At 58.2% G+C, this 26973-nt stretch overlaps 3 protein-coding genes across 5 annotated transcripts in view; 2 read left to right on the forward strand and 1 right to left on the reverse strand.

Annotated features, from left to right (window-relative positions):
* The window catches only part of CUX2 (cut like homeobox 2), a 211929-nt gene extending 203901 nt beyond the window's left edge, over window positions 1-8028 (forward strand). The window contains exons 19-22 of one of the 3 annotated variants that reach the window (XM_004595299.3): window positions 1863-2132; window positions 3142-3330; window positions 3843-4116; window positions 5225-8028. In XM_004595299.3, coding sequence (XP_004595356.2) covers window positions 1863-2132; window positions 3142-3330; window positions 3843-4116; window positions 5225-6026 — 1535 coding nt within the window. In that variant the 3' untranslated portion in view covers window positions 6027-8028. The remainder of the gene's footprint in view (window positions 1-1862; window positions 2133-3141; window positions 3331-3842; window positions 4117-5224) is intronic. The other 2 variants (XM_058656781.1, XM_058656780.1) reach the window with 2 other exon arrangements.
* Window positions 8029-12815: 4787 nt separating this feature from the next.
* Window positions 12816-14060, reverse strand: PHETA1 (PH domain containing endocytic trafficking adaptor 1). Its single transcript, XM_004595298.2, has one exon. The coding sequence runs from the start codon at window positions 13674-13676 to the stop codon at window positions 13023-13025; it is 654 nt and encodes a 217-aa protein (XP_004595355.2). The 5' UTR covers window positions 13677-14060; the 3' UTR covers window positions 12816-13022.
* A 4211-nt stretch (window positions 14061-18271) lies between these two features.
* Window positions 18272-26973, forward strand: part of SH2B3 (SH2B adaptor protein 3) — a 31250-nt gene continuing 22548 nt past the window's right edge. The window contains exon 1 of the mRNA XM_004595297.2: window positions 18272-18368. The gene's annotated coding sequence lies outside the window, so the exon portion shown is untranslated. The remainder of the gene's footprint in view (window positions 18369-26973) is intronic.

The following is a 26973-nucleotide window of genomic DNA, read 5'->3' on the forward strand; positions in this document are numbered from 1 at the left end:
CTGCTCCCTGCCCCCCATGTCCATCCAGTGAATGTCCAGCAGGGGGCAGTTGAGTGCCCTGAGGATGAGGCACTGTTTTCCACTTTGCTAGGATTCCAAGTGACCATACTGGGTGTTGTGGACCCCTCTCTGTGCGGGGTTCAGGTCACCTGGGCAAGCTTCAGGGAGGCGGAGCTCTTGACTGTGGTGGGCTCTCAGAGCCTTGTGGAAGGCCATGAACCAAGCAGCACTGCCCTCCCCAGGTGCACTCAGCAGGTGCAGCAGCCAAATCATCCCTCGACTCCCTCCTGCTGGTTCTGGGGTTCCCACGCCATCACCTTGACAGGAGGAAATGTGGTCTAAATAGCTTGCATTATGTGTGATGTTACTTGCGGCAGATCAGTCTGCTGCTTTTTATTTCTGGCATTTGGGCTCACGTGTTATTAGCCCATTTTTTTGAAAGTTTTCTTTGTTTTTATTGGAAAGACAGAAAGATCTTCCATTTTTTAAGATCTCTATAGAGAGAAGGAAAGAGAAAAGATATTCCATCCTCTTGTTTACTCCCCCAAATGGCCGCAATGGTCGGAACTGACCTGATCCAAAGCCAGGAGCCAGGAGCTTCTTCTGGGTCTCCTATGCAGGTGCAGGCTCCCAAGGCTTTGGGGCATCCTTGGTTACTTTCCCAGGCCATAAGCAGGGAACTGAATAGGAAGTGGAGCAGCCAGGATACAAACAGGCAACCATGTGGGATACCAGCACTTACAGAGAGAGGATTAGCCAACTGAGCTATCGCTCCAGCCCGTTAGCCCATTAAAATATGTGTATGTGTGTTGATTTGTGTTTTTGAAAAGCAGACTGACAGGGAGGGAGGGAGAGCGAGCCTCCATCTGCTCATTCATTCCTGGAATGGCCACACCAGCCAGGGCTGGGCCAGGTCCAAGCCAGGCGCTCGCTCTGGGCTGCCTGCCAGCTGCATTAGCTGGAAGCCGGATCTGAAGCGGAAGAGCAAAGACTGACTCCAGCTCTGACGTGGGATGCTGGCGTCGCCAGAGGCTATCTAACTTGCTACGGCACCAGCCTCCAGTGGCCTTGATTTATTCTTTTTTTTTTTTTCTTACTGTTGAGCTTTTCATTTTGATACAATTTCCAATTTATAGAAAAGATGAAACACAGACAGCCGCCTCCTTATGCTCCATACGCAGACTCAGCAGCCACTCATTTTGCCATGATGGTGCTCCTCATCTCCCATCTGGGAGTTCATGGCGTGTGTCCCTCCAGCCCCAGGTTTTTCGGCAGGCATTCCCCAGGGAGACCATTGGGTACAGCAGCTGAGGAACCACTTGGACCACCCACAGCCCACACCAGAAGGCCTGGTTCAAGTCTTGGCCCCACTTCCAACTCCAGCTCCTGCTGCCGCACACCCTGGAGGACAGCAGCTGACAACACAAATGCTCTGCTTTCTGCTTCCACGTGGGAGATGCCGGTTCAGCCTGGCCCATGTGGGGAGTAAGCCAGACGAAAGACAGTTCCTCATCTCTCTCTCCTCCTTCCAAATGGAATGAAAATAATGTAAAGAAAGAAACTTTATGCTCCCACGTAACCTACCGTGTATTCAAAGTTCTTGAGTTCTCCCAGTAATCTGTGTATGTGTATGTGAGTGAGATATTTGTAGGAAGTGCCTTGGGGTGGGGACACCTGAGAGTTTGGAGAGTATCCATCCTCTTCCCCATTAGCCTTCCACGCAGTGGCTTAGTGTCCAGGATGGTCCCTTCCTGGAACATTGCTGTGCTTGCTGCAGACTGGCTTGTCACCTGCACTTGACGGTGACAGGCCAGCCATGTCCATACCAGCTGGTGATAACTTCTAACTCTCTGTGCCTACAGCAAGCCCCGCTGAGCCCAGGTCCTCACCATCGCCACCCGCTAGCCCCATGGCACCTGAGAAGAGCTCCCAGGAGCCCTGGAGCCTGTCCCTGGAGAGCAGTAAGGAGAACCAGCAGCCCGAGGGCCGTTCTGGCTCCTCCACCGGCGGGAAGGTGTCCTCGGGAAGCCAGGCCATGGGAGGCATCCAGGAGATTGTGGCCATGTCTCCGGAGCTGGACACCTACTCCATCACCAAGAGGGTCAAGGAGGTCCTCACAGACAACAACCTAGGTATGGGGCTGCAGGCCTTGGGACCAGGATCCCTATGCTGCTCAGCTGTGGCTTGCCCCAAGCATTGTAAGGCACCAGGTGTCCCAGGAGGCTTCTGACTGACATGCACCCCTGCAGGGGGAGGAAAGAAAGCTGGACAGAGGTCCAAGTCACCTGAGTCATTAGGATACAGTTCTCAAAGTTCCTTGGCAGGACACTTAATAGGTGCCTGTCACCAGGAGCTCCACACCCTCGCTCACCCAGGGCACAGCCAAGCAACTTCTCCTAGGACTCTGAATCCTAGGTGCAGGTTACTCCCCTTTCTAGAAGGACCTCTGTGAACTCCAGCATTTTCACCAAGGTGCCTGTTATCAAAAGAAGACACATTCATTGTTCTTAAAATACTAAGCAGTACAGGAAAAGATTAGTTTAAAAATCAGGAAATAGCCCCACCCTGTCAATCACACTGTGACACTTTCTGGACTCACACAAGAATGTGTAGACACCTAGGCCCTCTCTTCTGTGTGCACGCCTCATCTTGCAGCTTGCACTTTTGTGAACACTGTTCCACACTGGAATGATCTCATCGCTCGCTTCCCTCTCCTGTTGCAAGCGTTTCCCAGCTGTGGCTGTACTTGTTTTTTTCACCCAGCAAATGGGCCTTTTCCAGATTCCTGCTGCCTTTAAAAACATACGTGTGCTTGTGTGCCCTGAGGCGGGTGTTGCTGTGGGGTATATGCCACGCAGCAGGGGTTATGCACGTTGACGGTCTGGAAGGAGTCTGCCATCATTCTCCAGCAAAGCTGCACGCATGAGGCTTGCCGCTATTTTCAGGGGTCCCTTAGGAATAAAAAAAAACCTCTCCTCCCCCAGGCCTCTGGGCCCCAGCCCGAGTTGATAGAGGTGGCCCTGAGCCTGTCACCTGACCCCACCCCAGCCCTGTGGGTCTCTGGCTTGTTTCTTGTCTCTCCTGGGAGCGGTTTCCCTGCATGGCCCAGGGTGACAGGTTGTCATCCTGCCTTGTTCCCAGGACAGCGGCTGTTTGGGGAGAGCATCTTAGGCCTGACCCAGGGCTCCGTGTCTGACCTGCTGTCCCGGCCCAAACCCTGGCACAAGCTGAGCCTGAAAGGGCGCGAGCCCTTTGTCCGCATGCAGCTCTGGCTCAGTGACCCCCACAACGTGGAAAAGCTGAGAGACATGAAGAAGCTGGAGAAGAAAGGTAAGACCTGGGCAGAGGATGGGCCCCAGCTCTGGTTGCTCTGGTTCTGGCCTCAGGGTGTTTCCTTGGAGCGAAATGCAGGTGTAACCCGGCTAAACCTGGGTGCGGAGCTCAGTTTTCACCTGCCCTTCGTGCTGCGTGGAGGACACCTGAGACACTGACCCCGCCTCCCAAATGAGTCCAGGTCCCACCTCTTGCTCTCCTCTGGCTGCTTCTGGCCCCTGCTGCCCCTCCCACAAACGCCGCTTCCCTGGAAGTCTCTGTGCTTCCTAGGCCAAGCCGGCTCCCAGGCTGCTGAGGGGCAGTGAGCAGGAGGACATGCCTTGTCACCCTTCTCAGGTCCCTGGCAGGCAGAAGGAATAGCCCTGAGCATCCCAGCACCCATCACAGACTGAGCACAGGCGTCTGTGAGCTGACAGCAGCACAGCTCAGGCGGGGAGTGACAGGGACAGGGGACAGGCCCCAGCGGCTCTCCCTTGCCTGCTCTCAGCCTCGCCCTCCTCTACACCCAGCCTACTTGAAGCGCCGCTATGGCCTCGTCAGTACTGGCTCGGACAGCGAGTCACCAGCAGCGCGTTCTGAGTGCCCAAGCCCGTGCCTGCAGCCCCAGGACGCGAGCCTGCTGCAGATGAAGAAACCGCGTGTGGTGCTGGCACCTGAGGAGAAGGAGGCGCTGCGCAAGGCCTACCAGCTGGAGCCCTACCCCTCGCAGCAGACCATCGAGCTCCTCTCCCTCCAGCTCAACCTCAAGACCAACACCGTCATCAACTGGTTCCACAACTACAGGTGGGCCCACCTGGGCCAGGGTGCCTCTGTTGGGGTCCAAGCTACCTCCCAGGGTGGGCTGCAACATCTAAGGGCCAAGGGATTTGCCTGAACACCTGGCTGGAGTGGGTGTGGTCACTCATATGGCTGGTGCTAGCGTTTGGGGAGGGGGTGATCTTTGGGAATCTTGGCTGTTCCCACTCTCTAGGCTCAACCTTCCCCTAGGAGCTACCTCCCCATGGCCAGGCCTCACTGGGGAGCTGCTGGCCTGCAGGGCAGTGCCAGGCCTGGCTCTGAGCTAGCTGGGTGGACCCCCCGAGGACAGGGCCTCATGGGTATGTGTCAGTCAATCCGGCCCCAGGCAGAAAGAAGGAGTAAGAGGACCCTGGGGTGGAGCTCTCTGGCCATATGGCTTTGGGCAAGGTGCCTAACCTCTAGGATCCCTGATGAGGACCCCAATGGCTCCGTGATCAGATGGAGCAGGCTGGGGGTGAACACCTTGAGAAACATTGTCCATTATCTGCGCCAGTCCCAAGCCTGCCAAACCACGGGCAGTGCAGGCTTTGGCCCTCACCCCACCGCTATCCCCCTGCCCTGCAAAGTACAGGAACATCTTCCTGCCTGTCATTTCCCATTATAACCCAGCACATTCATCCTGGTGAACCAGGATCCAGAGAGATAGGACTCGGGTTCCAGACCCATTGCCCCACCTCTGACCAGCCCACAATCACCTCCCAGGTTGCATCCTTGTGGTTAGACAGGAAGAAGCCAGGAGTGCAGAGGAAAGGGAAGGCCTCTAGCAAAGATAGCCTTGAGCTTGAGACTGCAGGCTGAATAGGAGTTTGCACCAAGGAACAGAGAGTTAACTCTTGAGAGAAGTAACTCTTGCATGAGATTTTGTTGGGCAAATGTTTGTTGAACTCCAGATGCCACAGAGAACATAGCAAAGCCTCCCGCCCAACGTCTGTTGACTCAGCTGCCATTCCTGCCACTGCAGGCACAGGGAAGGGCACACAGAAGAATTCACCCAGGAGACCCCGCCCAAACTGTGGGAGTCACCGCAGGTAGTGTGCAGGGTCCAAGTGCCATCGTGTGATAGAGCCCAGACTCATGGCTGTCTCTGCCCCAGGTCCCGGATGCGCCGGGAGATGTTGGTGGAGGGGACCCTGGACGAGCCAGACCTCGACCCAAGTGGGGGTCCTGGCATCCTACCACCAGGCCACTCCCACCTGGACCCCACCCCACAGAGCCCCAATTCTGAGACTGAGGATCAGAAGCCACCTGTGAAGGAGCTGGAGCTTCCAGAGAGCTCTGAAGACAGCATCACATCCCTGACCACCCAGGACAAGGCCCATGTGACGATTAAGCAAGAACAAATGGAGGAGGATGCTGAGGAAGAGCTAGACGGCCAGCCCCCAGATGTAGGGGAGCTGGACAAAGACCTGGGTTCCCCCAGAGAGGAGTGCCTCAGCACCCCAGATAATGATGGACTCCCAGAAGTGGCCTCAGGGCCCCTCCTTCCAGATGCCACCATTCCAGACTGTCCCTCACCACACCTGCAACAGGAGACCGAGGCTGGGGAGCGGCTTCACCCAGAACCCTTGAGTTTCAAGTCGGCCTCGGAGTCCTCGCACTGCAGTCTTGAGGTGTCACTGAACTCGCCCTCAGTGGCCTCCTCGCCAGGCCTTACGATGTCTTTGTCACCTGTGCCCTCCTCCTCAGCCCCTATCTCCCCATCCCCACCTGGCGCGCCCCCTGCCAAAGTGCCCAGTGCCAGCCCCACTGCCGACACAGCTGGAGCCTTGCACCCCAGCACCAAGGTGAATCCCAATTTGCAGCGGCGGCATGAAAAAATGGCTAACCTGAACAGCATCATCTACCGGCTGGAGAGGGCTGCCAACAGAGAGGAGGCCCTGGAATGGGAATTCTGAAGGCAGGAGTGAGGGCAAAGAGACAGGCACATTATTATGGTCACCTCCCTTCTTGTTCTCTCATGTCCTGGTAGAGTGGAGCTGAGAGAAAGGAATCCAGCCTTCAAAATGTGGACAGCAATGTTATGCCGTTTATGTTTTTTGTTGTATCCTAATTCCATGAAGTTGTGAGAAAGCCAGTGGGGCACATGCTGTGGCCTCCTTTTGCGGCACCCTCAGCTGTGGTGGGGGTTTAGGAGGTGCACCAGGAATCCTGCCCATCTTCTCGTCTCCTCAGCCCTCCAAGGAGGCAGGCACAACTTGGCACCACATTTTCACCAGAAATCTCCAAACTCTTTTAGAAAAATAAATATTTATAGACCTCTTTTAGATATTTTAATAAAAGGATCCTTTGGAATTTATTCCCAGCCGACGCTGTTTTGATATTACAGAGAGTTATAAAATCAGGATGCTGTCACAACTGTTGCGAAGTATACCTGGAAGTTGTGTCGTTTTTTGCCACGAGATGAGATTAAAGAAGACAATTGTTCAAAGCCATCACAAGACGCTAAGAGACTGACCAAAACTGAGATACCCTTGGAACTGTGATTCTTGCCCACACCTATCTGTGACACACAGCACATAGCCACTGCCCAGACAGAACCCATGCTGGTAGGACAAAGTCCAAAAGACTCTAAACAGGAATCACAGTGCTGTCCAAGATGCACTTCCTCCCAGCAGGCTCTGTGGCCACCTCAGTCACACGGAGCATCCAACCCTGCCCCAGATGTTCTGGACATGGTGTGGCCCACAAGGAACCATTAACACTCCCAAGTCAGAGCCCCGTGGCCTCACAATGACCTGTGGTTCTGGATCTTCTGGAAAAGCTGGGCACTGGGGCAAGTGCTTAGAAAGCCCATCCCCTGACCTGCACCTTGGCCATAACCTGGGACGCATTCCCACTGGTGTCTGGATGTGAGCATCCCAGAGCAAGACTGGGGCCACCCTGCCCCACGTTACCCTGTCATTCCACGTGCACTGAAGCTCGACTCGCCTCACAGCACCAAAAGATGGATGGATTCTTCAGAGTAGAGTCCCACCTCCCTTCTCCTCCGCTGACGCTGGCGCTGTGCCTGGAGAGCACCTGCAGCCCAGATGCCAATTCCCAAGCAGCCACCTGCCCCTCACGTGACCTGCATGGGCACCAAGACCCGCCCTCCCGGCATCAAGGTCTCCACTGTGGATGGAGTGGCTGCCCCATCAGCTGCTATGCCTCTCTTTCTCTTACTTTCACTTTTATTTCCTTTTGGAAACCCTCTGGGAAGACTGACCCAGGTGGCTCCCAAGAAGAACAATGAAAAGGTGATTGAGCGTGGTGCCCGTCCAGTGTCAGGAGAGTGAGCCGATGGAGGTGAAGTAGCCCCAAGGGGCCAAGCAAGGACCATTCCAGAAATCCCAACTCCCAGCCCCCAGCCCAGGCTGCAGTCCCCGCGCTGACCAGTCAGCAACAGGCCCTGCAGGAGAACCTGCCCCTCCATGCGCCCAGGCTATGCATTGCAGAGTTTTCCACTGTATACATTTTTACCCAGATGAAGGTATTTTTATATTCTGTCAGTAGGAACAGTGAGCAGTTCTCAGAGTGGTCAGGTCTGGAACAAACGAGACACCATTGCCACCATAGCAGGTGGTGGGGGGATTGGGGGGAGACGCAGCACTTTTTATTCCTGAAACGACCCGGCGTCAGAGCCCTGGCCTCCATGCTGACAGCACTGCCTGGTTAGCCACAGGGGGCTTTGGTGCAGTGGGATTTGCTGAAGCACTTAGTCCGGTCTCGATCACATGAACCCCGTCGCACTTAAAGCCAGTAGATCCATGAACGGCTCTGTCGCAGTCACATCCCGTAACAGTCAAAAACGAAAGCCCACACCAAACCATTTCTATGAGATTGACAGACTTTGTTTAAAATTAAAAAAAAAAAAATGCGTTGTCACCGAGCCGCTAAATACAGAATTGTATAATACACCTGGCTGTGTCGTTTCTTTTCTTCTGAGGCTGAGGCGCAGCTCTGTCCGCAGTGGTGGCGCTCTCAGAGCAGAGGGGAAACGCCCAGCCACTGCTCGGCACATCAAGTCCCACCATGGCTGCGGCTGGGCCAGGGCTCACCCCACATCTCCCGTGCCGGTCGTGGAGGACCCAGCTCCCTGTGCTGTCACTTGCTACCTCCGTGATGGGCAGCTGGGTGGGGACGCAGGGCTGGCTGAGTCCCAGCAGCCACTCCCACAGAACGGACTTACTGTCACATGGTTTGCCAGTTCTACACCACAGGCTCATCCCCTGAACAACATGCCAACCACTTCCCTTGAAAACCACATTCTAATGGGATGGTAGGCAGAGCAGTGGCCGCCCTGAGCCATTGGTCCTTGCCCAGGCACTGTGGCACCCATGTTGGCAGTGGTGCATCACGCTCAGGGCATGGGGGATGCTGGTTGCTTCAGCTCAGGTGCCAGGCCCCTGACACCAGCCAAGCTCTAAGTCGTGGGAGTGGCTGGCACCTTTGGTCTGCTGATGGGAAAATGCCAAGATGGGGCCCGGCGGCGTGGCCTAGCAGCTAAAAGCCCTCGCCTTGAACGCCCCGGGATCCCATATGGGCGCCGGTTCTAATCCTGGCAGCTCCACTTCCCATCCAGCTCCCTGCTTGTGGCCTGGGAAAGCAGTTGAGGATGGCCCAAGGCTTTGGGACCCTGCACCCGCGTGGGAGACCCGGAAGAGGTTCCAGGTTCCCGGCATCGGATCGGCGCAGCACCGGCCCGTTGCGGCTCACTTGGGGAGTGAAACATCGGATGGAAGATCTTCTTCTCTGTCTCTCCTCCTCTCTGTATATCTGCCTTTCCAATAATAATAATAATAAAAAATCTTTAAAAAAAATGCCAAGATGGACTTGCTTATAACCCACACAGAATGGACCTTGTTCCAATTAGGACCTCACTTTACTGTGAAGTGGGTGTGTGTTAGCAGGCAGCTTAGAGGAGTGTTCCGAGTTCTGCTTGCAGGAGCCTGGAAGACAGCATGCACAAGGATGCCCGAAGCAGGAGCACTGCGACTACTGCCGTGACTGTGACCATGAGTCCAAGGTGGGTTCTCGAGCGGCCACAGGACAGCTCTCCTTGGAGACCAGGAGGGTTGGCAGAACCCTTGAAGTGCATAACCACCTCTTGCCTGCTGGCCACAGCCCCTCCCACCCACCCATCTTTCCATCTTCTGCTCCACCTCAGGTAGAAGATGGAAATGCCCCAAGCCCCGCTGGACAAACCCAAGATGCCTGTGCACTCCTTCTGGGGAGCTAAGGGGGGGATGACATCCGATAAGGGCATGGCCTCCACCCACCTGGGGCTCCTGAGTGCCCAGGGGCACTGTTAGAACTCAGTGGGGGAGGAACCCAGCTATGTGACCTTGGGCCAAGGTCAAGTGCTCTGTCCCCCACATGCCCCAGCTGTAGTGATATTGTGGCTCAGGGATGGCATCTTCCTTACAGAGTGGATGTAAAGATTGCAAGAAGCCCAAGAGGACTGGCCCTGGGACCCTCAGCCCACAGCTCCTGAGAAGGTCAGAAGTTAGGCCCACCCAGGGCCCCTAAGGAAGGCGCTATGGTGTGCAAGGAGGTGGTTGCTCTGGCAACAACTCCCCTTCAGGTCCCCAGCGTGGGTGTGGAGCCATCACCACGGCCCTGGCCGGAAGCCCCCAGTGCTGTAGACACGGATCTGTGGGGTCTGAGCTGGGAGGGGGGACTTCAGGGGGAGGTGCGTTTGGTTTGGGAACGGACAGCAGAGAGCTGAGCTGGGGGCAACTGCCCACCCTGCTTTCCAGCAGTTACTGAGAACCTACTGGGCATGCTCGGTGCTCCGACAAGGAAAACAGGACTGTGAGAGCGAGCAGTGAGGTCCAGGAAGGACATGGCGGGAGGAACCACTCTACTGACTCCTGAAAGGGAAGCGAGGACGTGAGCGGAGCAGATGGCAGGCAAGAGGTGGGACAGGCCTGGGACATGGAGGGAAGGTCTGGAGGAAGCTAGGATCTGGGCAGGAGGCCAGGGAGTGCAGCTCCTGGCAGGTAACCACGCGCTGAGGACCATAGAGAGCCAGACAGGGAGTGAGGCAGCAGGTGCCTGGGGAGATGGGGTGTCCCTCAACATGAGCCCTAGCTCAGGGTGCACCCCCTTCAGGCTCCCAGGTCAGTTCTACCCATGGAGCTAGCGGCCCCACACCCCAGTCTCCTGATGAATGAGCAAAGCCAAACCTCACCCACGGGCTGGTCCAAGGCCACCAGCGCAGGAATGTTCTGGATGCCCAGCTCTCCAAAGCCAAGGTACCAAGTCTGTGTTGCTTTGGGCACTGGGCTTTCCTGGCAGGCCCCCAGGGCGTAGCAGCCTCTCACGTCAGCTGGGTGAGCCCGGCCAAGGTCACCCGGCCTCAATTTCCCTGTGTGCACGGAGGATGAGACTGTCATGCTTGTTAGTGGTCTGTGACCTCTTGGCATCAGCATGCAAGGACTATTACATGCAGTCTGGTCAGCATTCAAGTCTGCAAGTCTCCACCAAATCTCAAGTTACGTGACAGCCTTGCCAGTTTCTGTATCCAAAGTGGACACGATTATAATCGTGTCACTTGCATTGTCGGTCACTGTGTAGCTCACGACACCAAAGCCCAGCATTGTCAGTGGAACCTGGGAGCAACTTCCCTTGCCAGTACTAGGGGCTGGGCTCTAGTACACAGCTTAGTCCTGGGGTGGCAGGCTGGTACTGCCCATGGGTCAGGAGCCTCTCTACAGGGCCAGGTGGGAGTCCTCCCAGCACCAAGCTGACCTGCCCAGGAGATACTGAGACAAAGGCTGCCGTACCCCCGGGCCTCAATGGGAAGGCCCCCAGGCTTCACCAGCTGTGGACCCAAGGAGGCCGGCAGCAGGGCAGCTCTAGCCTGGCAGGTTATTATCCCACACTGCCCACCTCAATCCCTCTCATCCTGGGCCCTGTCCCAATCCTCCTTCCCCATGCCCAGGAATCTGCATTTTTACCTGCCTTGGGGATTCAGCTGCCAAACATGGCCATCCTGGGGAATATCACCCATTTGATATGCAGGGGTCTCAGCCTCAAGCTGCAACATCCTGATGGCTACACTCCCTGGACACAGAATGTGGTCTTCTGGGGGTCAGTGTGTGCCTCAGGGCTCCCCTCCCTCTCTCGCAGGGCTGGCTGGCTCCCCCCATGGTGCCTCTGTAGTGGCTGCGGTCAGAAAGGCCACAGGCGGTGTCCTGACTCAGCCTACACGGGAGCCACTTCCCTAGACCCCATTTGTCAGCTGCGGTCACGGAAAAAATCACTCAGCATGCACAGGCTGCTCACAAGTGGCCTGAGTGCCGGCTGCGGCAGCCTCTCTCCCTGAACCTGAACATGAGCAAGAGAGCCCCGTGTTCCTTAAACACGCAGCTTTCCAGCATGGTAGGGAAGGCGGACACAGACAAGAGTCAAGGTCACCCAGGGCCTCCCTTCCCCCACCCCATCCTCTACACAGACCAGACGTCACCCACTGCCTTGGGGCCTGTGCGTGCCGGAGTCCTAGCGAGGACCAGGTCCTGAGCCTTCTCTTGTCCTCTCCGACCTGGACACTCGTCAGCACCATTCCCAACTCCAGTCTTTGCCCACACTTGGCTTTTGAATCCTTGCCTCCTACCGTCCATCTTGCCCTTTGGAAAAGGAACTTTGTGCTCCACTGGCCCCACCTCCTCCTGGAGGCCTGTGCCCATCCCTCCTTTACTCCGCCATGGTGGCTGTGGCCGACGTCCCTGTCTCTGAGCCTGTGCCCTCATCTGGAAACCGGGGCAGGTGTTGGCCTCCATAGGCCGGGAACGTGCCTGGCCGGCCCTCTGGCTCACGGGACACACCCGGGGCCTGGCAGGCAGCCAAGCGCTTGCTCGGTGAGGAGAAATGCCACAAGCAGTGCTTCCTGCATGAATCTTTATTAGAGCCCTCACGCCCTGCCCACCCCAGGCAGCCAGGCCACAGCCTGTACTCCAAAGTGAGGCACCCCACTGCTGCCCAGGCCTGGGAGACCAGGGCTGTTGTACCCTCAAGTCTGTAGATCCGTACCACAGTGGGAGCTAACATCCCACCAGCTGGCCCTAGCCAGCTCCTAAGAGATCCGGCAAGGGGGGAAGGGAGGAGAATGTACTACAACCCTAGAGGCACCTGCTAGGCAGGGGCCAGAGTGCCAGGCAGAGGCCCCCAGACCCCATCCTTGGGGGGCAGTGCCAGCCAATGGCTCCATCCCCCAGGGGGAAGGCCACCCCTGAGATTTAGAAATCAGAATCTCCCTGCAGCCCCCAGCCCCATGGCTCCCCAAATAAGAGGAAGGGGCAGCGAGGCAGGCATAGGCCAGGCAGCTGGCAGCATCCCCAGGGTTCCTGGGACTGTAAACATTCCAGGATGAGGGCCAGGCGTCCCAGCCCCTCCTGGATGACGGGGCACTGTGGTGAGAGGAGACAGCCAGTGCTCAGCCTGGGCAGAGGAGCACAGGGTAGGCGGGGCTCAGGAGCCATGGCCCCACCCCCAGTCAGCACCTGCACACTCCAGGGGGCAGTGAGTCAGCTCTGGCCTCACCTCCCTGGGGGACCCTGCCCATGGGTCAGTTCTGGCCTCCCAGGCCCAGCCAGTCTCTGGTGGTCAGGTGAGCTCCCAAGAGGCCCCGCCCTGGCTCAGGGTAGCCCAGCTGCTCCTGGAGAGGAGGTGCCTGGGGAGATGGGGCCACAGTCAGGAGCCTGTCTGAGGGCCCTGGGGACCAGGCACTGTGCACCACAGTTGGGCTCTCTGTCTATTCTCAGGGCCCACAAGGAGCTGCCAGAGCAGGGTGAGGGCCATGTGTTTCTCCGGCCCCAGCTGCAGCTGTGGTGGGGTCTGGAGCACCCTGTAGCTGGGTCACTCCCAGCATGCAAGTCAACAGCATCTCCCCAGTCAGGGCCCTGGCAACCTCAGGGCTGGGCACGGTGATTGAGCCACTGCGCCCGCAGCGCCTGGATCTCCTGCCCGTACCCTTCATGCAGCTTTGCGAAGGACACTGTGTCAGGGGGCCCAAGGGGCGCGGAGGCCCGACGGCGTGGGGGTGGTTGCGGGGGTCTGGTTCGGGTGCCCACAGGGACAACTGTGGGAGCCTCAGTATTCCAGACAGCACAGCCGTTCTCCTTGGGTGGGAGCGCGCTGGGCCGGCGAGGCAGGGCGGTGCAGCCCCCTGGTTGCATGGCAGCTAGTTGCTGCTCCAGCTCACGCACCACTAGGCGAAGGTAGTCAAAGCTGGCCCGTGACAAGGCCTTCACCCAGCCCTCCAGGGCGGCCTGGCTCTCGGCAGCCAGCACATAGGCACGGGCCCGGGAGCCAGCGAAGCACACGGCAAAGGTGAAGTCCTTGGCAGCCTCCACCAGCTCCACGGTGCAGCCCTCCAAGACAATGACACCCAGCGGCTGACGTGCCGCTGGCTCCTCAAAGTAGAAGAGCAGGTTGCCACGCAGTACGAACCAGCGCCGCTGCGAGGCCGCCGGCCGGCCACCCTGTTTGTGCAGGAAGCCCTCGTGGTCCACAGGCTCGTCACACGTGGCGTAGAAAGCCAGGCTGCGTTCATTCAGCTTCATGGCGCTGGCCTGGGGCGTACTGCAGCTCACCCGGGCCCCACAACCCTCACAACTCCAGTGTCAGTCAGCTTCCAAAGAGCCCCGTGGCCGGCCCCAGGACCCCTGAGGTTCACCTCACAGCCTGCAGACATGCTCCAGTGGCCCAGCCAGGCCAGTCCCTCACTCAAGTCACAGAGCAGGTGGCTGAGCTGAGCGGACACTCCCAGAGTTAACCAGCTGCTTCCTGTGCTCCCTGCCAGCTCCCAGCAGCTTAGGAAGCAGCTTCCTATTGTCCATCCATGAAATGGGGTGATGGACACCTACTGTGTGCTAGGGGCCACCTCAGGCATGAGGGATGCAGGGAGGCTGATGACCAGGGTCCCTGGCACATTGTGCCAGCAGCTGGGTAGCAGACAGCCAATAACACATCCGACATCTGACTGGCATCCTACAAGACAGAGAGACAGGGAAGGGAGTGTCAGAGTCAGGAAGAACAATTGATTTCAGGCGGTTGGAGAGCCACGCAGGGAGATGAGATATGAGCAGAAACGTGAAGGACAGAGCTGTGGGGGGCACCTGGGGAAGGGCAGTGAGATTAGCAGCCAGGAGGCCAGGAGGTGCAGCGGGATACGCTGGGAGGAGACAGAAGCCCCTCAGGCACTGATGGCAGGGAGGAGCCAGGGCTTGGCCTACAAGCCCAGGGAAGACAACAGGGGTGGAAGACAACAGGTGCCTACCACACCCAAGGTGGAGGAAGGCAACCTTGGCTAGGCAGGGCTTCCAGAGGGGGCATGGGGCATTCCTGGGTCTTGCTCCAAACCTCGAGATGGGGCATTTCTGCACAGGTCCAGTATGGCCGGGCGGGAGCTGTGTGAAAGGAGGCCCTCGGCTCACACTTAGGGCCAGGGGACTGAGGCCTGGGTAGGACCTCTCTTGGCGGTGGTGCCCACAGGGGGCCCAGCCAGGCCTGCTGCCCTTCAGAAGGAGATGACATCAGCTGCTCACTGAGTCCCATCTCGGGCCACCTGCCCAGGAGGTCAGGGGAGGATTCCTGTCCAAGACCATGTGAGTGGTGGTCATGCTGTGCTGGCCCTGATGTGGTGGCAGCAGCACCAAGACCTAAGCCGCACACTGCCTCCTGGAGCTGCCGATTCCACCCTGGCCAGCCCAGTGGAGCCCTGGCTTCTTTCCCTGTAGAGTAGGGACTCCCTAAGCCCCCGTGTGCACCTGCCAGGAGGCTCTGCCCAGCCCCTGGCTCCCTCTATTCCCAGGTCACACATCACCCCTGCAGTATCTGGGCTGGGCATCCCCAGGAAAGCCCTCAGCCTCTCTCTGGGCCTTTGCATCTGCCCAGTGGGCCAGGGAATCACGGTAGCTGGGATGTTGAGGCAGGCTGCACAGGGGCCCTGAGGTCTTCCTCATCCACAACGCACCCAACCCACCTCCGACCCCTCTAGACTCTTCCAGACTAGTGCCCATGGCATACAGCCCACTGGAGCATGCCACCTGCACTGTCCACTAAGTGGCCCCATGGAGCCCACTCCCCAGCCAGGGGACAGGTAGGACAGAGCCCAGGGGCAACACCCTTCTTGGCTCCTGTTGCTCCACCCTCGCCCCCCCCTTCCGCATGTGCCAGGTGCCCTCCCACCACCAGGCCTCTGCTTCAGGGTTACCTCCTGGCCCCTCCCTGCTCATGACTGCCCTTGGTCAACCCTCTACCTGGGACACACCCCCACACACACAAGGGCCAACCTGAAAGATGTCAGCCTGGCCAAGGGCTGCCTATTCTCGGCTGGGTTTTTGTCTTCAGCAGGTTGTAACAGGTGCACAGACACCTGTGGGGTGAACCCAAGGGGACCTTCTTTGCCTCTCCACAGTCCCTGTGTCACAACATGGTGACAGAGCAGATCGGGAGAGCAGCCTAGGTGGGGGAGACTCAGCCCTGAGTCTGGAACCCCACCAAGGCCAAAGGAGAAGCAAGTCGGCCCTTTACTCTTCCTCCCAGACCCCACCCCATCCCAACTCCAGCCCTGGGCAAGGGAAGGTGGTTGCCGCAGGCACCCAGGCTGCACCCTGCCAGCAGGGAGGGTCAGGGGCCCCGGCTGATCTCCCCAGACGGTCTCTGCGAGTTCAGAGTCCGCCGTGGGCACAGCTGCTGATTCAACAGCACCAGGCCACGCCAGACCGGGCTGGTTCCTGCCTCTGCCAGTCCCAGCGGGGTGGACTGTGGGAAGAACTCCAGGGGTACCCAGGCTGGCAGGGAGAGGGGGAAAGCAGCTCAAAATCGGGGCGCGGAGGACCGGTGGGCCGCCCACGGGCGGGCAGCACTGCTCTCATGAATGCAGAGTGGAGTGGAGGGAGAATGAGAGTTCCACACGCGTTGGGACTGAAGCAGGACTCGGGGAAACTGAGGTACAGGAAGGCAGCCACACCCTCTGTCCTCACCCCACCCGGGCCGTGGCTCGGAAAGAAGGGTGTGGCGGCCCCGGGGCCAAGAAGCACGTGCGAGGGACCCCCGCCCCCGCCGAGGCCCGCGTGCCGGTGTGGCGGCCCCCAGTCTCCCTCGGTCCCCGATGCGTGCCGGTGCGCTCTCGGGGCCCCTCCAAAGACAGCTGCGGTCTGGAGGCCCGCCTGCTCGGCAGCGGGGTCTCCAACGGGTGCGCCCCAGGCGACCCACGGAGCACGCCCCGATCTCGCGTCCACTCGCAGGTCCGCCCGCGGGTCCCCGCGCCAGGCTGGCCTTACCTAGCCGCGCAGGCCCAGGACGGAGGCGGCGATCCCGAAGACGGCCCGGCCAAGGCCCGGGAGCCGCTCGGCGGTGGCAGCTGCGGCGTCGCTTTGTCTCCCCCACCACCACCACCCGGGAGGCCGGGCCGGCGCAGCCGCGGGAGAGGCCGGCCGGGACGGAAGGAGGCGGGGACAGCCGGTGGCCGGCGACCCGCGGGGGACGCCCCCTTAACCCGCCGGGCCCGCCCCCGCCCCCACCCCCGAGTCCCGCTCGACCCCCGATTGGCCAGCCCCGACCGGCCCGTCCCCGCACGTGGGCCCGCCCCCTCCCGAAGCCGCAGTTAAAGGGACCGCGAGGGGCCCGGGGTTTCCCCGTGAGGAGAAGGAGGAGGAACCGGTGTGTTGCGTGCGGTCACCACAGGGAAGGGGAGAGGCCCGGGGCGTTGGCCAGTCCTGGCGCCGGAGCCCGGGCCCTAGCTTGGAAACCCTGTAACGCCCCGGGCGAAACGGAACAACTCCCCCAACCGTGTGAAGGACTAGGAAAGAGACGCCGCTCCGGCGGCGCCCACAGAGTGGGCTGTCTGTGTGCTCCCCGCGTTCGCAGCCTCGCCTCACCGGGAGGCCTTCGAGAACCCACTTGCTGTGCCGCTGTCCAGCCGCAGGCTGAGGACTCTGAGAGAAACTAGCCAGACCGGGCTGTTCTGTGTCCCCTGTCCCATCGCTACCCCACCTCCCAGCCTCCGCCGGAGCACCCTCTGTGGGCAGGCCGACTGGGAAGCCCGCAGCAACGGGCAGGGCGCGTTCTGGAGGCGGCCAGGGGCCAGGAGAGCCTCCCTGAGGAGCAGGCGGGCAGGCGTGTCCAGGGTGCACCAGGTTCACCCAGGGACCGGAGCCATAGCTGCTGCCTAGTGAGAAGGCCTAGGGGCTTCTGCCCAGCAGAGAAACACCACTAAAACCGAGAGGGAGGCTGGAGGGGGTGGGACCCCGAATGCCCTGCCCTACTGGCCGTGAGCTGGGGAGGGGGCTCCCCGTCCAGCCTGGAGCACAATGGCGCTCCGGGACTGGCAGGAGAGATGAGGGAACTGGTCAACCCCTACTTGTGCACAGCAGCTGCCAAGTTCCTACGAGGAACAGACAGGCCTGGGGAGAGGGACGGAGATGCCCCATGCTGCCCACAGCCCTAGCCCAGTGCCTGGGTGTGACTCCCATTCCTGCTAAGGTGCACCTTGAGAGCAGGGTGGTGGTGGCTTAAGTCCCTGACACTCATGTGGGAGACTTGGATGCAGTTCTAGCCTTCAGTCCGGCGCAGCCCTGGCTGCTGTGGGCATTTGAAGCATGAACTAACAGGTGGAAGATTCATGAGAAAGAAACAACAACAAAAACCCTCAACAGTGCAGCAATGAAAGGCAATGAAGCGTCTGGAAGAGGGGAACTCCTAAAGACAGGCAGTTTAGGGATTTCAGGACTTCAGTGAGACTAGCACCACTTTTCTGTTTGGTGTGGTGAGAAAGTTCTGGAAGCAAGAGAGGTGCTGGCTGCAAGGCAGAGTGAAGACACTGAACTTCTCCCAGTGGGGCTGTGAAAGGCAACTATGTTCTGTCTCACACAAGAGAGAAATGGAGAACTGCACCCTCCCTCCTGTGTGACTGTCAGATGCGACTGCACTGGACCGCTGGCTGCATGGGAGAGGATGGCAACCCTGGAACAAGAACAGAGGGTGGGGAGCAGCCCTGAGGAGTTGGGGTACCGCTGGAGACCGGGAGACGGAGGGGAAGGAGTGGGAAAAGACAGGGGTGTGGTGAGGCTCCTTTGGGAGCCAGGAGCAGCGGGCTGGGGCCAGGACTCCTGATGTGAGAAATTGGGTATTATGACATGACCAACATTGCCTCTTCCAGGAAGGCCTCCTTGACCGCTCACCCTGTGACCACTGCACCATCACCAACCCTCGCTGACTCACATCACCTCCACAGCGCTCGTGGCTGCCCGGTAAGTGCCTTGCTGTTGATGGTAGATGCCATGTAAAGGCTGGTGGGAGGAATAGAGTGCACCCCTGGAAATCCAAGACTGATCTCAACATGGTGGGGTTCCCGAGGCTGGGCATGCAGTCAGCCCTCCTCGGGCCCCCACAAGGTCAGTCCCAGCCTCCCTGGCTAAACTCCAGTCAAGCCCCACTGGCCTGGCCTAGGTCACATGATCACCCACAAGCCCATCATGGCCAAGGGGCAGGAATCCTCTGAGGTGTGTGTGACCCCACAACATGAGGCATCCACATTGTACACAGAGGGCCTGGCCCTGGCTGCAGGGGGACAGACGGGGACACACACACACACCCCACCTCTCCCTGCCCTCCCAGCTGCTTTTCTAGTGGACGCCTGGCTCTGCAGATGGAAGATCTTTGTCTCTCCTCTTTTCCAATAAAAATAAACAAATAAACATTTTTTTAAAAAAAGGAAAGAAAGGTAGAGACAGAGAAATCTACCATGCACCGGTTCATTCTCTCACTGCCCACGACAACTGAAAGCTGAATGTGTCCAAAGCCAGGAACTAGGAACTCCATCTGGTCTCCCACATGGGTATGGGGCCCAGCTGCAGGAAGCTCCATGCTGCCAGCTCCTAGGGCACACATTAGCAGGAAGCTGGAATCAGAACTGGAGTCAAGATTTATACCTATGCTCCCCTACCAGCAACTTTTTTATTATTTATTCATTTTTATTACAAAGTCAGATATACAGAGAGGAGGAGAGACAGAGAGGAAGATCTTCCTTCCGATGATTCACTCCCCAAGTGAGCGCAATAGCCAGTGCTGCGCCGATCCAAAGCCAGGAAACAGGAACCTCTTCCGGGTCTCCCATGCAGGTAGAGGGTCCCAAAGCTTTGGGTCGTCCTTGACTGCTTTCCCAGGCCACAAGCAGGGAGCTGGATGGGAAGTGGAGCTGCTGGGACTAGAACCCGGCACCCATATGGGATCCTGGTGCATTCAAGGTGAGGACTTTAGCTGCTAGGCCACACTGCCAGGCCCTACCAGCAACTTTTAAAAGACTTATTTATTTTTGTTGGAAAGGTAGAGCAGATTTACAGAGAGGAGGGACAGAGAGAAATATCTTCCATCTGCTGGTTCACTCCTCTAGTGGCCCCAACAGTCAGAGCTGAGCCAATCTGAAGCCAGAAGCCAGGAGCTTCTTTCAGGTCTCCAATGTGGGTGTAGGGTCCCAAGGCTTTGGGCCATCCTCCACCCACCAACAACATAAAATATATATATATATATATATATATATATATATATATATACACACACACACACACACACACACACATACACATATTTGAAAGAATTACAGAGCGGGTAGGGAGAAAGACAATGAGAATCTTTTTTTCTATCATTTTATTTGCTGGTTTGCTCCCCATATGGCTGCAACAGCTAGAGCTGAAGCTTCCTCAGCCCTTAGCCAGGAGCCAGGAGCTTCTTCCGGGTCTCCCACGCAGGCACAGGGTCCCAGGGCTTTGAGCTACCCTCTACTGCTTTTGCAGGTTACAGACGGAGCTAGATCAGGAATGGAGCAGCTGGGACAGAACCAGTGTTGTCATGGTGCGGCACCATTGTAGAAAGTGAGCTAACCCACTAGGCCACAGAGCCAGCCCCTCCCCACAACCTGCATTTTAACCACCGCACCACACACTTACCCATACCGATCAGAGAGTGACCGTTGGGGGACACTTGGGACATTCAGTGTTTGGAAGCCACCTACTCCCTAGCTCCTAGTACTGTTGTCACCCAGGAAGGAGGCCCACCCAGTGGAGACAGCCAGCCCCACGCCTCCCTCCTCCTGTGCCCGTGCTATGCTGCATGGTCACCCACAGAACCATATGGTGGCCTCTGCGTGCTGCCTCCTCAGTTCTGAGCACCTCCACAGACTGCACCCCACCCCCACCTTTGGGCCCCTGTGGCCAGCAGGTGCTGTGGGGAGGGGACAGTGAGTCACAAGAACTTGAAAGAGGAATTTGGGAACAGAAGTAGGCTGTGCCCACCATGCCTGCCCGAGGATCCTACCTCCCAGCCTCCACTTCAAGCTGTCATTTCCGCATCCCAGGCCCTGGCATCTCCCCCTGCCCCAGGTCTCCCTCCTGCCAACCTGCAAAGGGAACCCGCTGAGCAGCCTGAGGGGTCCCCTAGGTTGCGTTACAGTGGGCTCTGGCTGGTGGCACCTCCCCTAGGCTGCACAGCCACCTGGCCTCCCTCCCTTCCCAGAAGGCACCCCATTCCACACCTGTGCTGCCCCTGGCCACCTCTACCCAGAAGGCACCTCCACCCCCTCATCCCCAGGTGCAGTGCCTCAGGGTGATGGCTTCTTGCAGTCCTGCTCCCAGCCTTGTTGCAGGGGACAGACCACATTGCCACCGGCTTTCCCCAATGAAATGGGAATGGCCAGTGCAGGCAATGGATACCCAGACCCTCATGCCGGCTCTGCCTCTGGTTCCCTCTTCTGGCTCATGTGTCCCTGAGGGGGAGCAAAAGGTGACCCTAGCACTGTGTCCCTGTCACCTGTATGGGCCGCCTGGCTGGAGTTCCCAGCCCTGGTGACCATGGACATTCGGGGAGTAAACTGGCAGATTTGAGATCTCTCTCTCCCTCCTCTCTGCCTTCCAAATAAAATAAGTAGATAAAATGATAAGAAACCAGATACAGGGACTTCACGTTCATATGTCATTTTTTAGGAAAAAGTTAAGTGGCCCACCCTGGCTAGAGGCAAACACTGGATTGGGGGAGGGGAGGTAGGCAGCGGGGGCAGGCAGCAGGTGCAGTGAGGGGTGGGCCCAAGCTGTGATCTGTGTATGAGGATCCTGGCATTGCCAGAGGAGATGTTAAGATTTTTTTAAAAGAATTATTTATTTTTTTAATTGCAAAGTCAGATATACAGAGAGGAGGAAAGACAGAGAGGAAAATCTTCCATCTGATGATTCACTCCCCAAGTGACCACAACGGCCGATGCTGCGCTGATCTGAAGCCAGGAACCAGGAACTTCCTCTAGGTCTCCTACGTGGGTCCAGGGTTCCAAGGCTTTGGGCGGTCCTCGACTGCTTTCCCAAGCCACAAGCAGGGAGCTGGATGGGAAGCAGGGCTGCTGGGTTTAGAACAGGCACCCATATGGGATCCTGGCATGTTCAAGGTGAGGACTTTAGCCGCTAGGCCACTATGCTGGGCCTGCGATGTTAATATTTTTAAGTCTGAAGCGTGCAGGTGGCCAGTGGGCAGGGGAGGATCAGGGGCTGCAGACATGGAAACCAGGGCTAAGGAAGGCTCAGAGCCTTGCTTGAGGGAGCAGGTGATGAGGGGGACCCACAGAGGAGATGCGAGGGGAGGATGAGCTGAAAGGAACTAGGGGCACTTCTGGGTGCAGTGACTGCCCCACCTGCAGCAGGAGCACCACAGGTGTGACAAAGCCCTGAACTGGGGTTCCCTGCATGCTCAGCCCCAGTCTTTCCCACGAGTCCCCTCCCCCTGAGCCGCAGCAGGAGGAGGACCAGGCCCAAGCTGGCACTGTAGGGAGAGGATTTCCTTCCCCTGTGGCCACCCTACCCCAGCGTGGGCTGCCCTAGCCACAAAGAAGGAACTGAAATTATGTGCGTACATACTGGCCCAACCATACTGTGTGTGGGATGGGGGAGAGGAGTAGGGCAGTCTCCACAACAAGGACCCAACCCCCAGGGTATGCAGAAGGGAGGTGGTGCTGTGTGAGGAGTTAGACTGGGTGGTAGGCAGTTAGGGTATTGTGGGTCCCCAAGTCATTTTTCTTCCCAAATATAAAAGGAAATGTCCCCATCATGTTTTAGATTCACCAGAGCAGTCTCTTCCAAGGGACAGGGTGCTATTAGCATATCAATTCCCCACCTGAAGCACCAGCCATTACCTCCGGCCATTGTGTGGGAGGGTCCCAGGCCTATCTCCTTATCATTGAGAGGAGGACAGGAGGAAGTAATATGCAGATGCCTAAGGCCTGGAATATCCTGTCTAGCACCTTTCTGGTCTTTTTGTCCCAAAGGCAGATGCCTGGAGACCAGGAAATTCCTTTGCCCTTGGAAAACCCCCTCTTTGAACTAATGCTTTAAAGGGTCCCAACACCCCCCATGCACGGGTCTTTTCTATCTCAGAACCCCCTCTCGTCACTAGGACAGGAGTCTCCTTTCTTAGCTTTTCTAGTAAATCTTACTTTAAAACTAAACTGTGTCCGCATGAAAATTCTTCTTTCCTGCGAGACAAGAATTGAGGTTGCTGCAGAATTCAGGGCTCAAAAACCCTACAACAGTGCCAATGTCCTGGGTGGTGGGAATACCTTTTTTTTTTTTTTTTAAAGATTTATTCATTTTAATTACAAAGTCAGATATACAGAGAGGAGGAGAGACAGAGAGGAAGATCTTCCGTCCGATGATTCACTCCCCAAGTGAGCCGCAATGGGCCGGTACACGCCGATCCGATGCCGGGAACCTAGAACCTCTTCCAGGTCTCCCACGCGGGTGCAGGGTCCCAAAGCCTTGGGCCATCCTCGACTGCTTTCCCAGGCCACAAGCAGGGAGCTGGATGGGAAGTGGAGCTGCGGGATTAGAACCGGCGCCCATATGGGATTCCGGGGCGTTCAAGGTGAGGACTTTAGCTGCTAGGCCACGCCGCCGGGCCCGACCTTTTTTTTTTTTTAGGCTTATTTATTTTTATTGGAAAAGGCAGATGTACAGAGAAGAAGAGAGACAGATCCTCTGTCTGCTGGTTCACTCCCGAAGTGGCTGCAATGCCAGAGCTGAGCTGATCCGAAGCCAGGAGCTTCTTCCAGGTCTCCCAGGCGGATGCAGGGTCCCAAGGTTTTGAGCTGTCATCCACTGCTTTCCCAGGCCACAAGCAGCAGCTGGATGGGAAGTGGAGCAGTCGGGACACGAACCTGCCCATATGGGATCCCAGTGTATGCAAGGCAAGAACTTTAGTCACTAGGCTGCTGCACCGGGCTTGAGGATATCTTCTTGGTTTAATGTTTCCTTTTTCTTTTCACATACTTGAAAGTCACAGAAAGATAGAGATGTGCCATCCGCTGGTTCACTCCCCAAATGCCAGGATGTCCACTCAGCTGGGCCTGAGCTGGGAAGAAGTCAGGAGCCTGGAATGCCATCTGGGGTTCCCCGGTGGGCAGCAGGGCCCGGACACACGGGCTGTCACCTGCCTGTCCTGGGCTGTTGTGAGCAGGAAGCTGGATAGGAAGTGGGGCAGCCAGGGCTGGAATCGACGCCCATGAGGGATGCAGGTGTTGAAGCAGCAGCTTAGCCTGTGGTGCCACAGTGTAACTCCCTGCCTGCGCTGTGCTGTCCCCCACCTCCTGGCATGTAGACCTAGAGGGTCTCGCCCCCTTACCCATGGCAGCTGGCCAGGACTCATGCCCTCTGCTCTCAGAACTGACCCTGCCCCTCCTTTATGGGGCCTGCCCTAGGCCTCAGTCCCCACTGCTTCCTGACACGGCCTACCTCCGGCCCTGCGTAGATTTGCCACCTCTGGGCTCCAGCCCGGTCCCATCCTGGTCATCACAGGCACCCAGCAGATGGCAGAGCTTTCTCTTTCAGTCTCTCTGATAAATTAATCCATCTCCATGCTTTGGTTCTAGACACAGGTTCTGGTCCTCACGGTCTGGCCAGCTGTGTGACCTTGGCCACAGATCCTGACTTTTCTGAGTTCTAGCTTCCTCATCTGGAAGAGCGTCCCCAGGCTTGTGGGTCAGGGAGCTCAGAGTCCTCACAGTGTGGTGTGCCCTGCCTGTCGGAGGCTTTGCCGGCTACTGGCCAGTCAGGTCACCATGTGTCCTTAACTCCCAGGAGGGACTGCGGGTGTCTGAGGGACTCGTGTCTCCCTACCCCCGTGGGACCCCAGCCTCCTGGAGTTCCCTCCACATCTCTGCCTCCAGGGCCACGGCCCTCTGGCTTGGTGGTGGACAGGTGCGACTGGGTCTGGGTGTAGAGTCTCACTGTTTCAGTTTTCCCTTGCTTGGACTGGGTCTCCTCTTGGACAAGATGGTAGGACGGCTGCTGCTCAGAGCATCCCCTGCATCCCTGGGAGCTGCCTTCCTGCTCCCAGCTTCGGCCTCTGGCTGCTCTCCCTCAGCATCAGGCTGTCGCGCCCTACACACTGTGGCAGGTGGCAGGGTTCGGTTCCTTTTTGTGGCGGCCTGGTGTCCCCCAGGGTGAGTCCTTACTCTCAGCTGACTCAGCTGCCTTTCTAGGTCTCTTACGGCTCTGCCTGTTGCGAGCCTGACGCCTCCAGTCACAGCTTGCTGGCCTTTCCCCACGGCTTTGAGCAGTGAGCGGACCCAGCACTCCCACCATGAGCCTGTGCCTGGTGTCTCCCTCCGTCCCAGTGCGGCACCTGTGGTCTCGAATGCTCTCAGCATCCTCTTTTGCACATCTGACACGCCATCAGGATCAAGTTGACCCCCAGGGGTCCAGAGGTGAGCAGAACCCCGGCCCCGAGGCCAGGAGCTCTGTCCTGGACAGGCACTGCAGAAGGTGGAATTCAGGTAGGGGTTTTGAAGGATGTGCAGGAGTTTGCCAGGCAGAAGACAAGGAAGGCAAACAGATGTCAGCAACTGCAGGAAGACAGAGGGCTGCCAGATGCCTCTGTTCACCCCTGAGCAGCCGGCACGGCATGCAGAAGGTGGGAGGACCTGTGCAGGGCCTGCAGTATGAGTAACCGACAGCAATCATGCAGCACCTGCTGTATGGCCGAAATTCCTACCTGCATTGTCTGACTTTCCCCACAGTTGACCAGGCAGGTTGAGCCCTTTACTGCCATCTTGGAGAAGATGGAGACTCAGCCAGTGGAGCCCAAGACTGGGGTGGGGGCTATGACATAGTTGCTTTAGGATGCCAGCATCCCCCATCGGAGTGCCTGGGCCTGTGTCCACCCCTACTTCCCATCCAGCTCCCAGGTAATGTACTTGGGAGGCAGCAGATGAGGCTAGCGTGGTTGGGCTGCCTCACCCACGTGGGAGACCTGGGTGGACATTCAGGCGCTGGCTTGGACCTGGGCCAACCTGGGCTTCCGCGAAGGTCTTTCCCTCATGACCACCAGGGGGCCCCCGCGCCGCGTGCAAGGCCGGGGGGCGGCGGCGGAGCGGTTGTAGGTTGTAGGGCCTGTAATTGCCAGGATTGGAAGTGAATAATTATCTGCCGGGCTTCAGGCCAGTGAGTCATTTCCCGCAGAAACCAGATTCCCCAACCGGTGGCGGAAGAGGGGGCGTCACAGCTTCCCAGGCCACCGGGGATAAGGGTGAGGGGCGCCCTGCCATATGGGGGTGGGGAGCCTGGGGTGGAGAACCCCTGCTGCACCTGGGGCGGTCGCTTCACTGCCCGCCGCGTGCCTCAGTTTCCTGGCCTCTATCTCCTTCGATCCTGGGTGCTTAAGGGTTAGGGCTAGTGGCTATGGGGCTCAGCCTCCCACCTCCTCAGTCCAGGTGGCGAAGAGGCACAGCCGGTTGGCAGCCAAACCTTGGAGAGGCATGTCCGAAACAGGAAGGAAGCAGAGGGAGGGGGCTGGGCAGCTGGGGCCCCTGCCCAGTGATCTGGCCTGGGAGTCCTGCGCCCAGAGGAAAGCGGAAGGAAGGAGCCTGTGACGCGCCTCTCCTCTGAAGGCCTTCCCAGCCCCCACCCCAACCCATTGTTAGGGGGAGTCAGCCCAGCCCAGGGGACAGGCACCAGGTGCCAAGGGTCTGCACATATGGTCTACCTGCTGTGAGCACCTGTCACCTCCACAGTGCCAGGAACACAGTGGGGAGAGGGCAGTAGGGCTGCAGGTGCAGCAAAGGAGGCCAGGAGGGGGAGGGGTCTGCCTTAGGGCAGCAGAGACCCAGGGAGGGGAAGAAGTGAGTTAGGAAGCCTCTGGTGGAACAGCATCCCAGTGGAGGGAACAGCCAGCGCAGCAGTGAGGGCTGAGACCACCGTTGCTGCACCCCCTCCCTCCACTGCATTCTGTTTGAAAGGCACAGAGGGATTTCCCATTTTCTGGTTCGCTTCCCAAATGCCCACGCCAGCCAGGACAGGGCCAAGCCATGACCACGAGCCTGGCACTCAGTCCAGGTCCTCTGTGTGGGTATCAAGGAGTCAAGTACCTGCTGCCTTAGCAGGAAGCTTGGTGGGAAGCAGGGCAGTCAGGCCGGGAGCCTGGTCCTGCAGTGTGGCCCGAGGGTGTCCTGCTGGAGCCAGCCCAGGTGCTCAGGTGACCCTGCACACAGGACTGCCAGTCAGGTGTCAGGACCCAGATAGGGTTGTGGGTCGTGTTCGTGTCACAGCCATCAGTCATGTGCTCCATGGAAGCCACCCTCCCCCCACAGAAGCTCCTTCATGAGTGCTGTCTCGGAGGGGAGAGGGGACCCCCGAGAGGCTGGGGCTCCCAGCCTCTTCCTGTCTCCTGGACACCCCATCCCCCACGTCCACCTGCCTTGTTCACCTACTTGAATGCACTGCACCCACTCTCGCTCACTGGAAGTCACAAGCCCAGGGCCTTTGTGCCTTGGGTGCCAAATGACATGCTGTCCCTGTCCAGGCTTGCGGTTATCTCAGCAGTATC

This window comes from Ochotona princeps, chromosome 29 (assembly GCF_030435755.1).
Source record: "Ochotona princeps isolate mOchPri1 chromosome 29, mOchPri1.hap1, whole genome shotgun sequence".
NCBI classification, from domain to species: Eukaryota; Metazoa; Chordata; class Mammalia; order Lagomorpha; family Ochotonidae; genus Ochotona; species Ochotona princeps.

Coding starts and splice junctions, on each gene's coding strand:
- PHETA1 (XM_004595298.2), bottom strand. CDS start 13,676: ATGAAGCTGAATGAACGCAGCCTGGCTTTCTACGCCACGTGTGACGAG.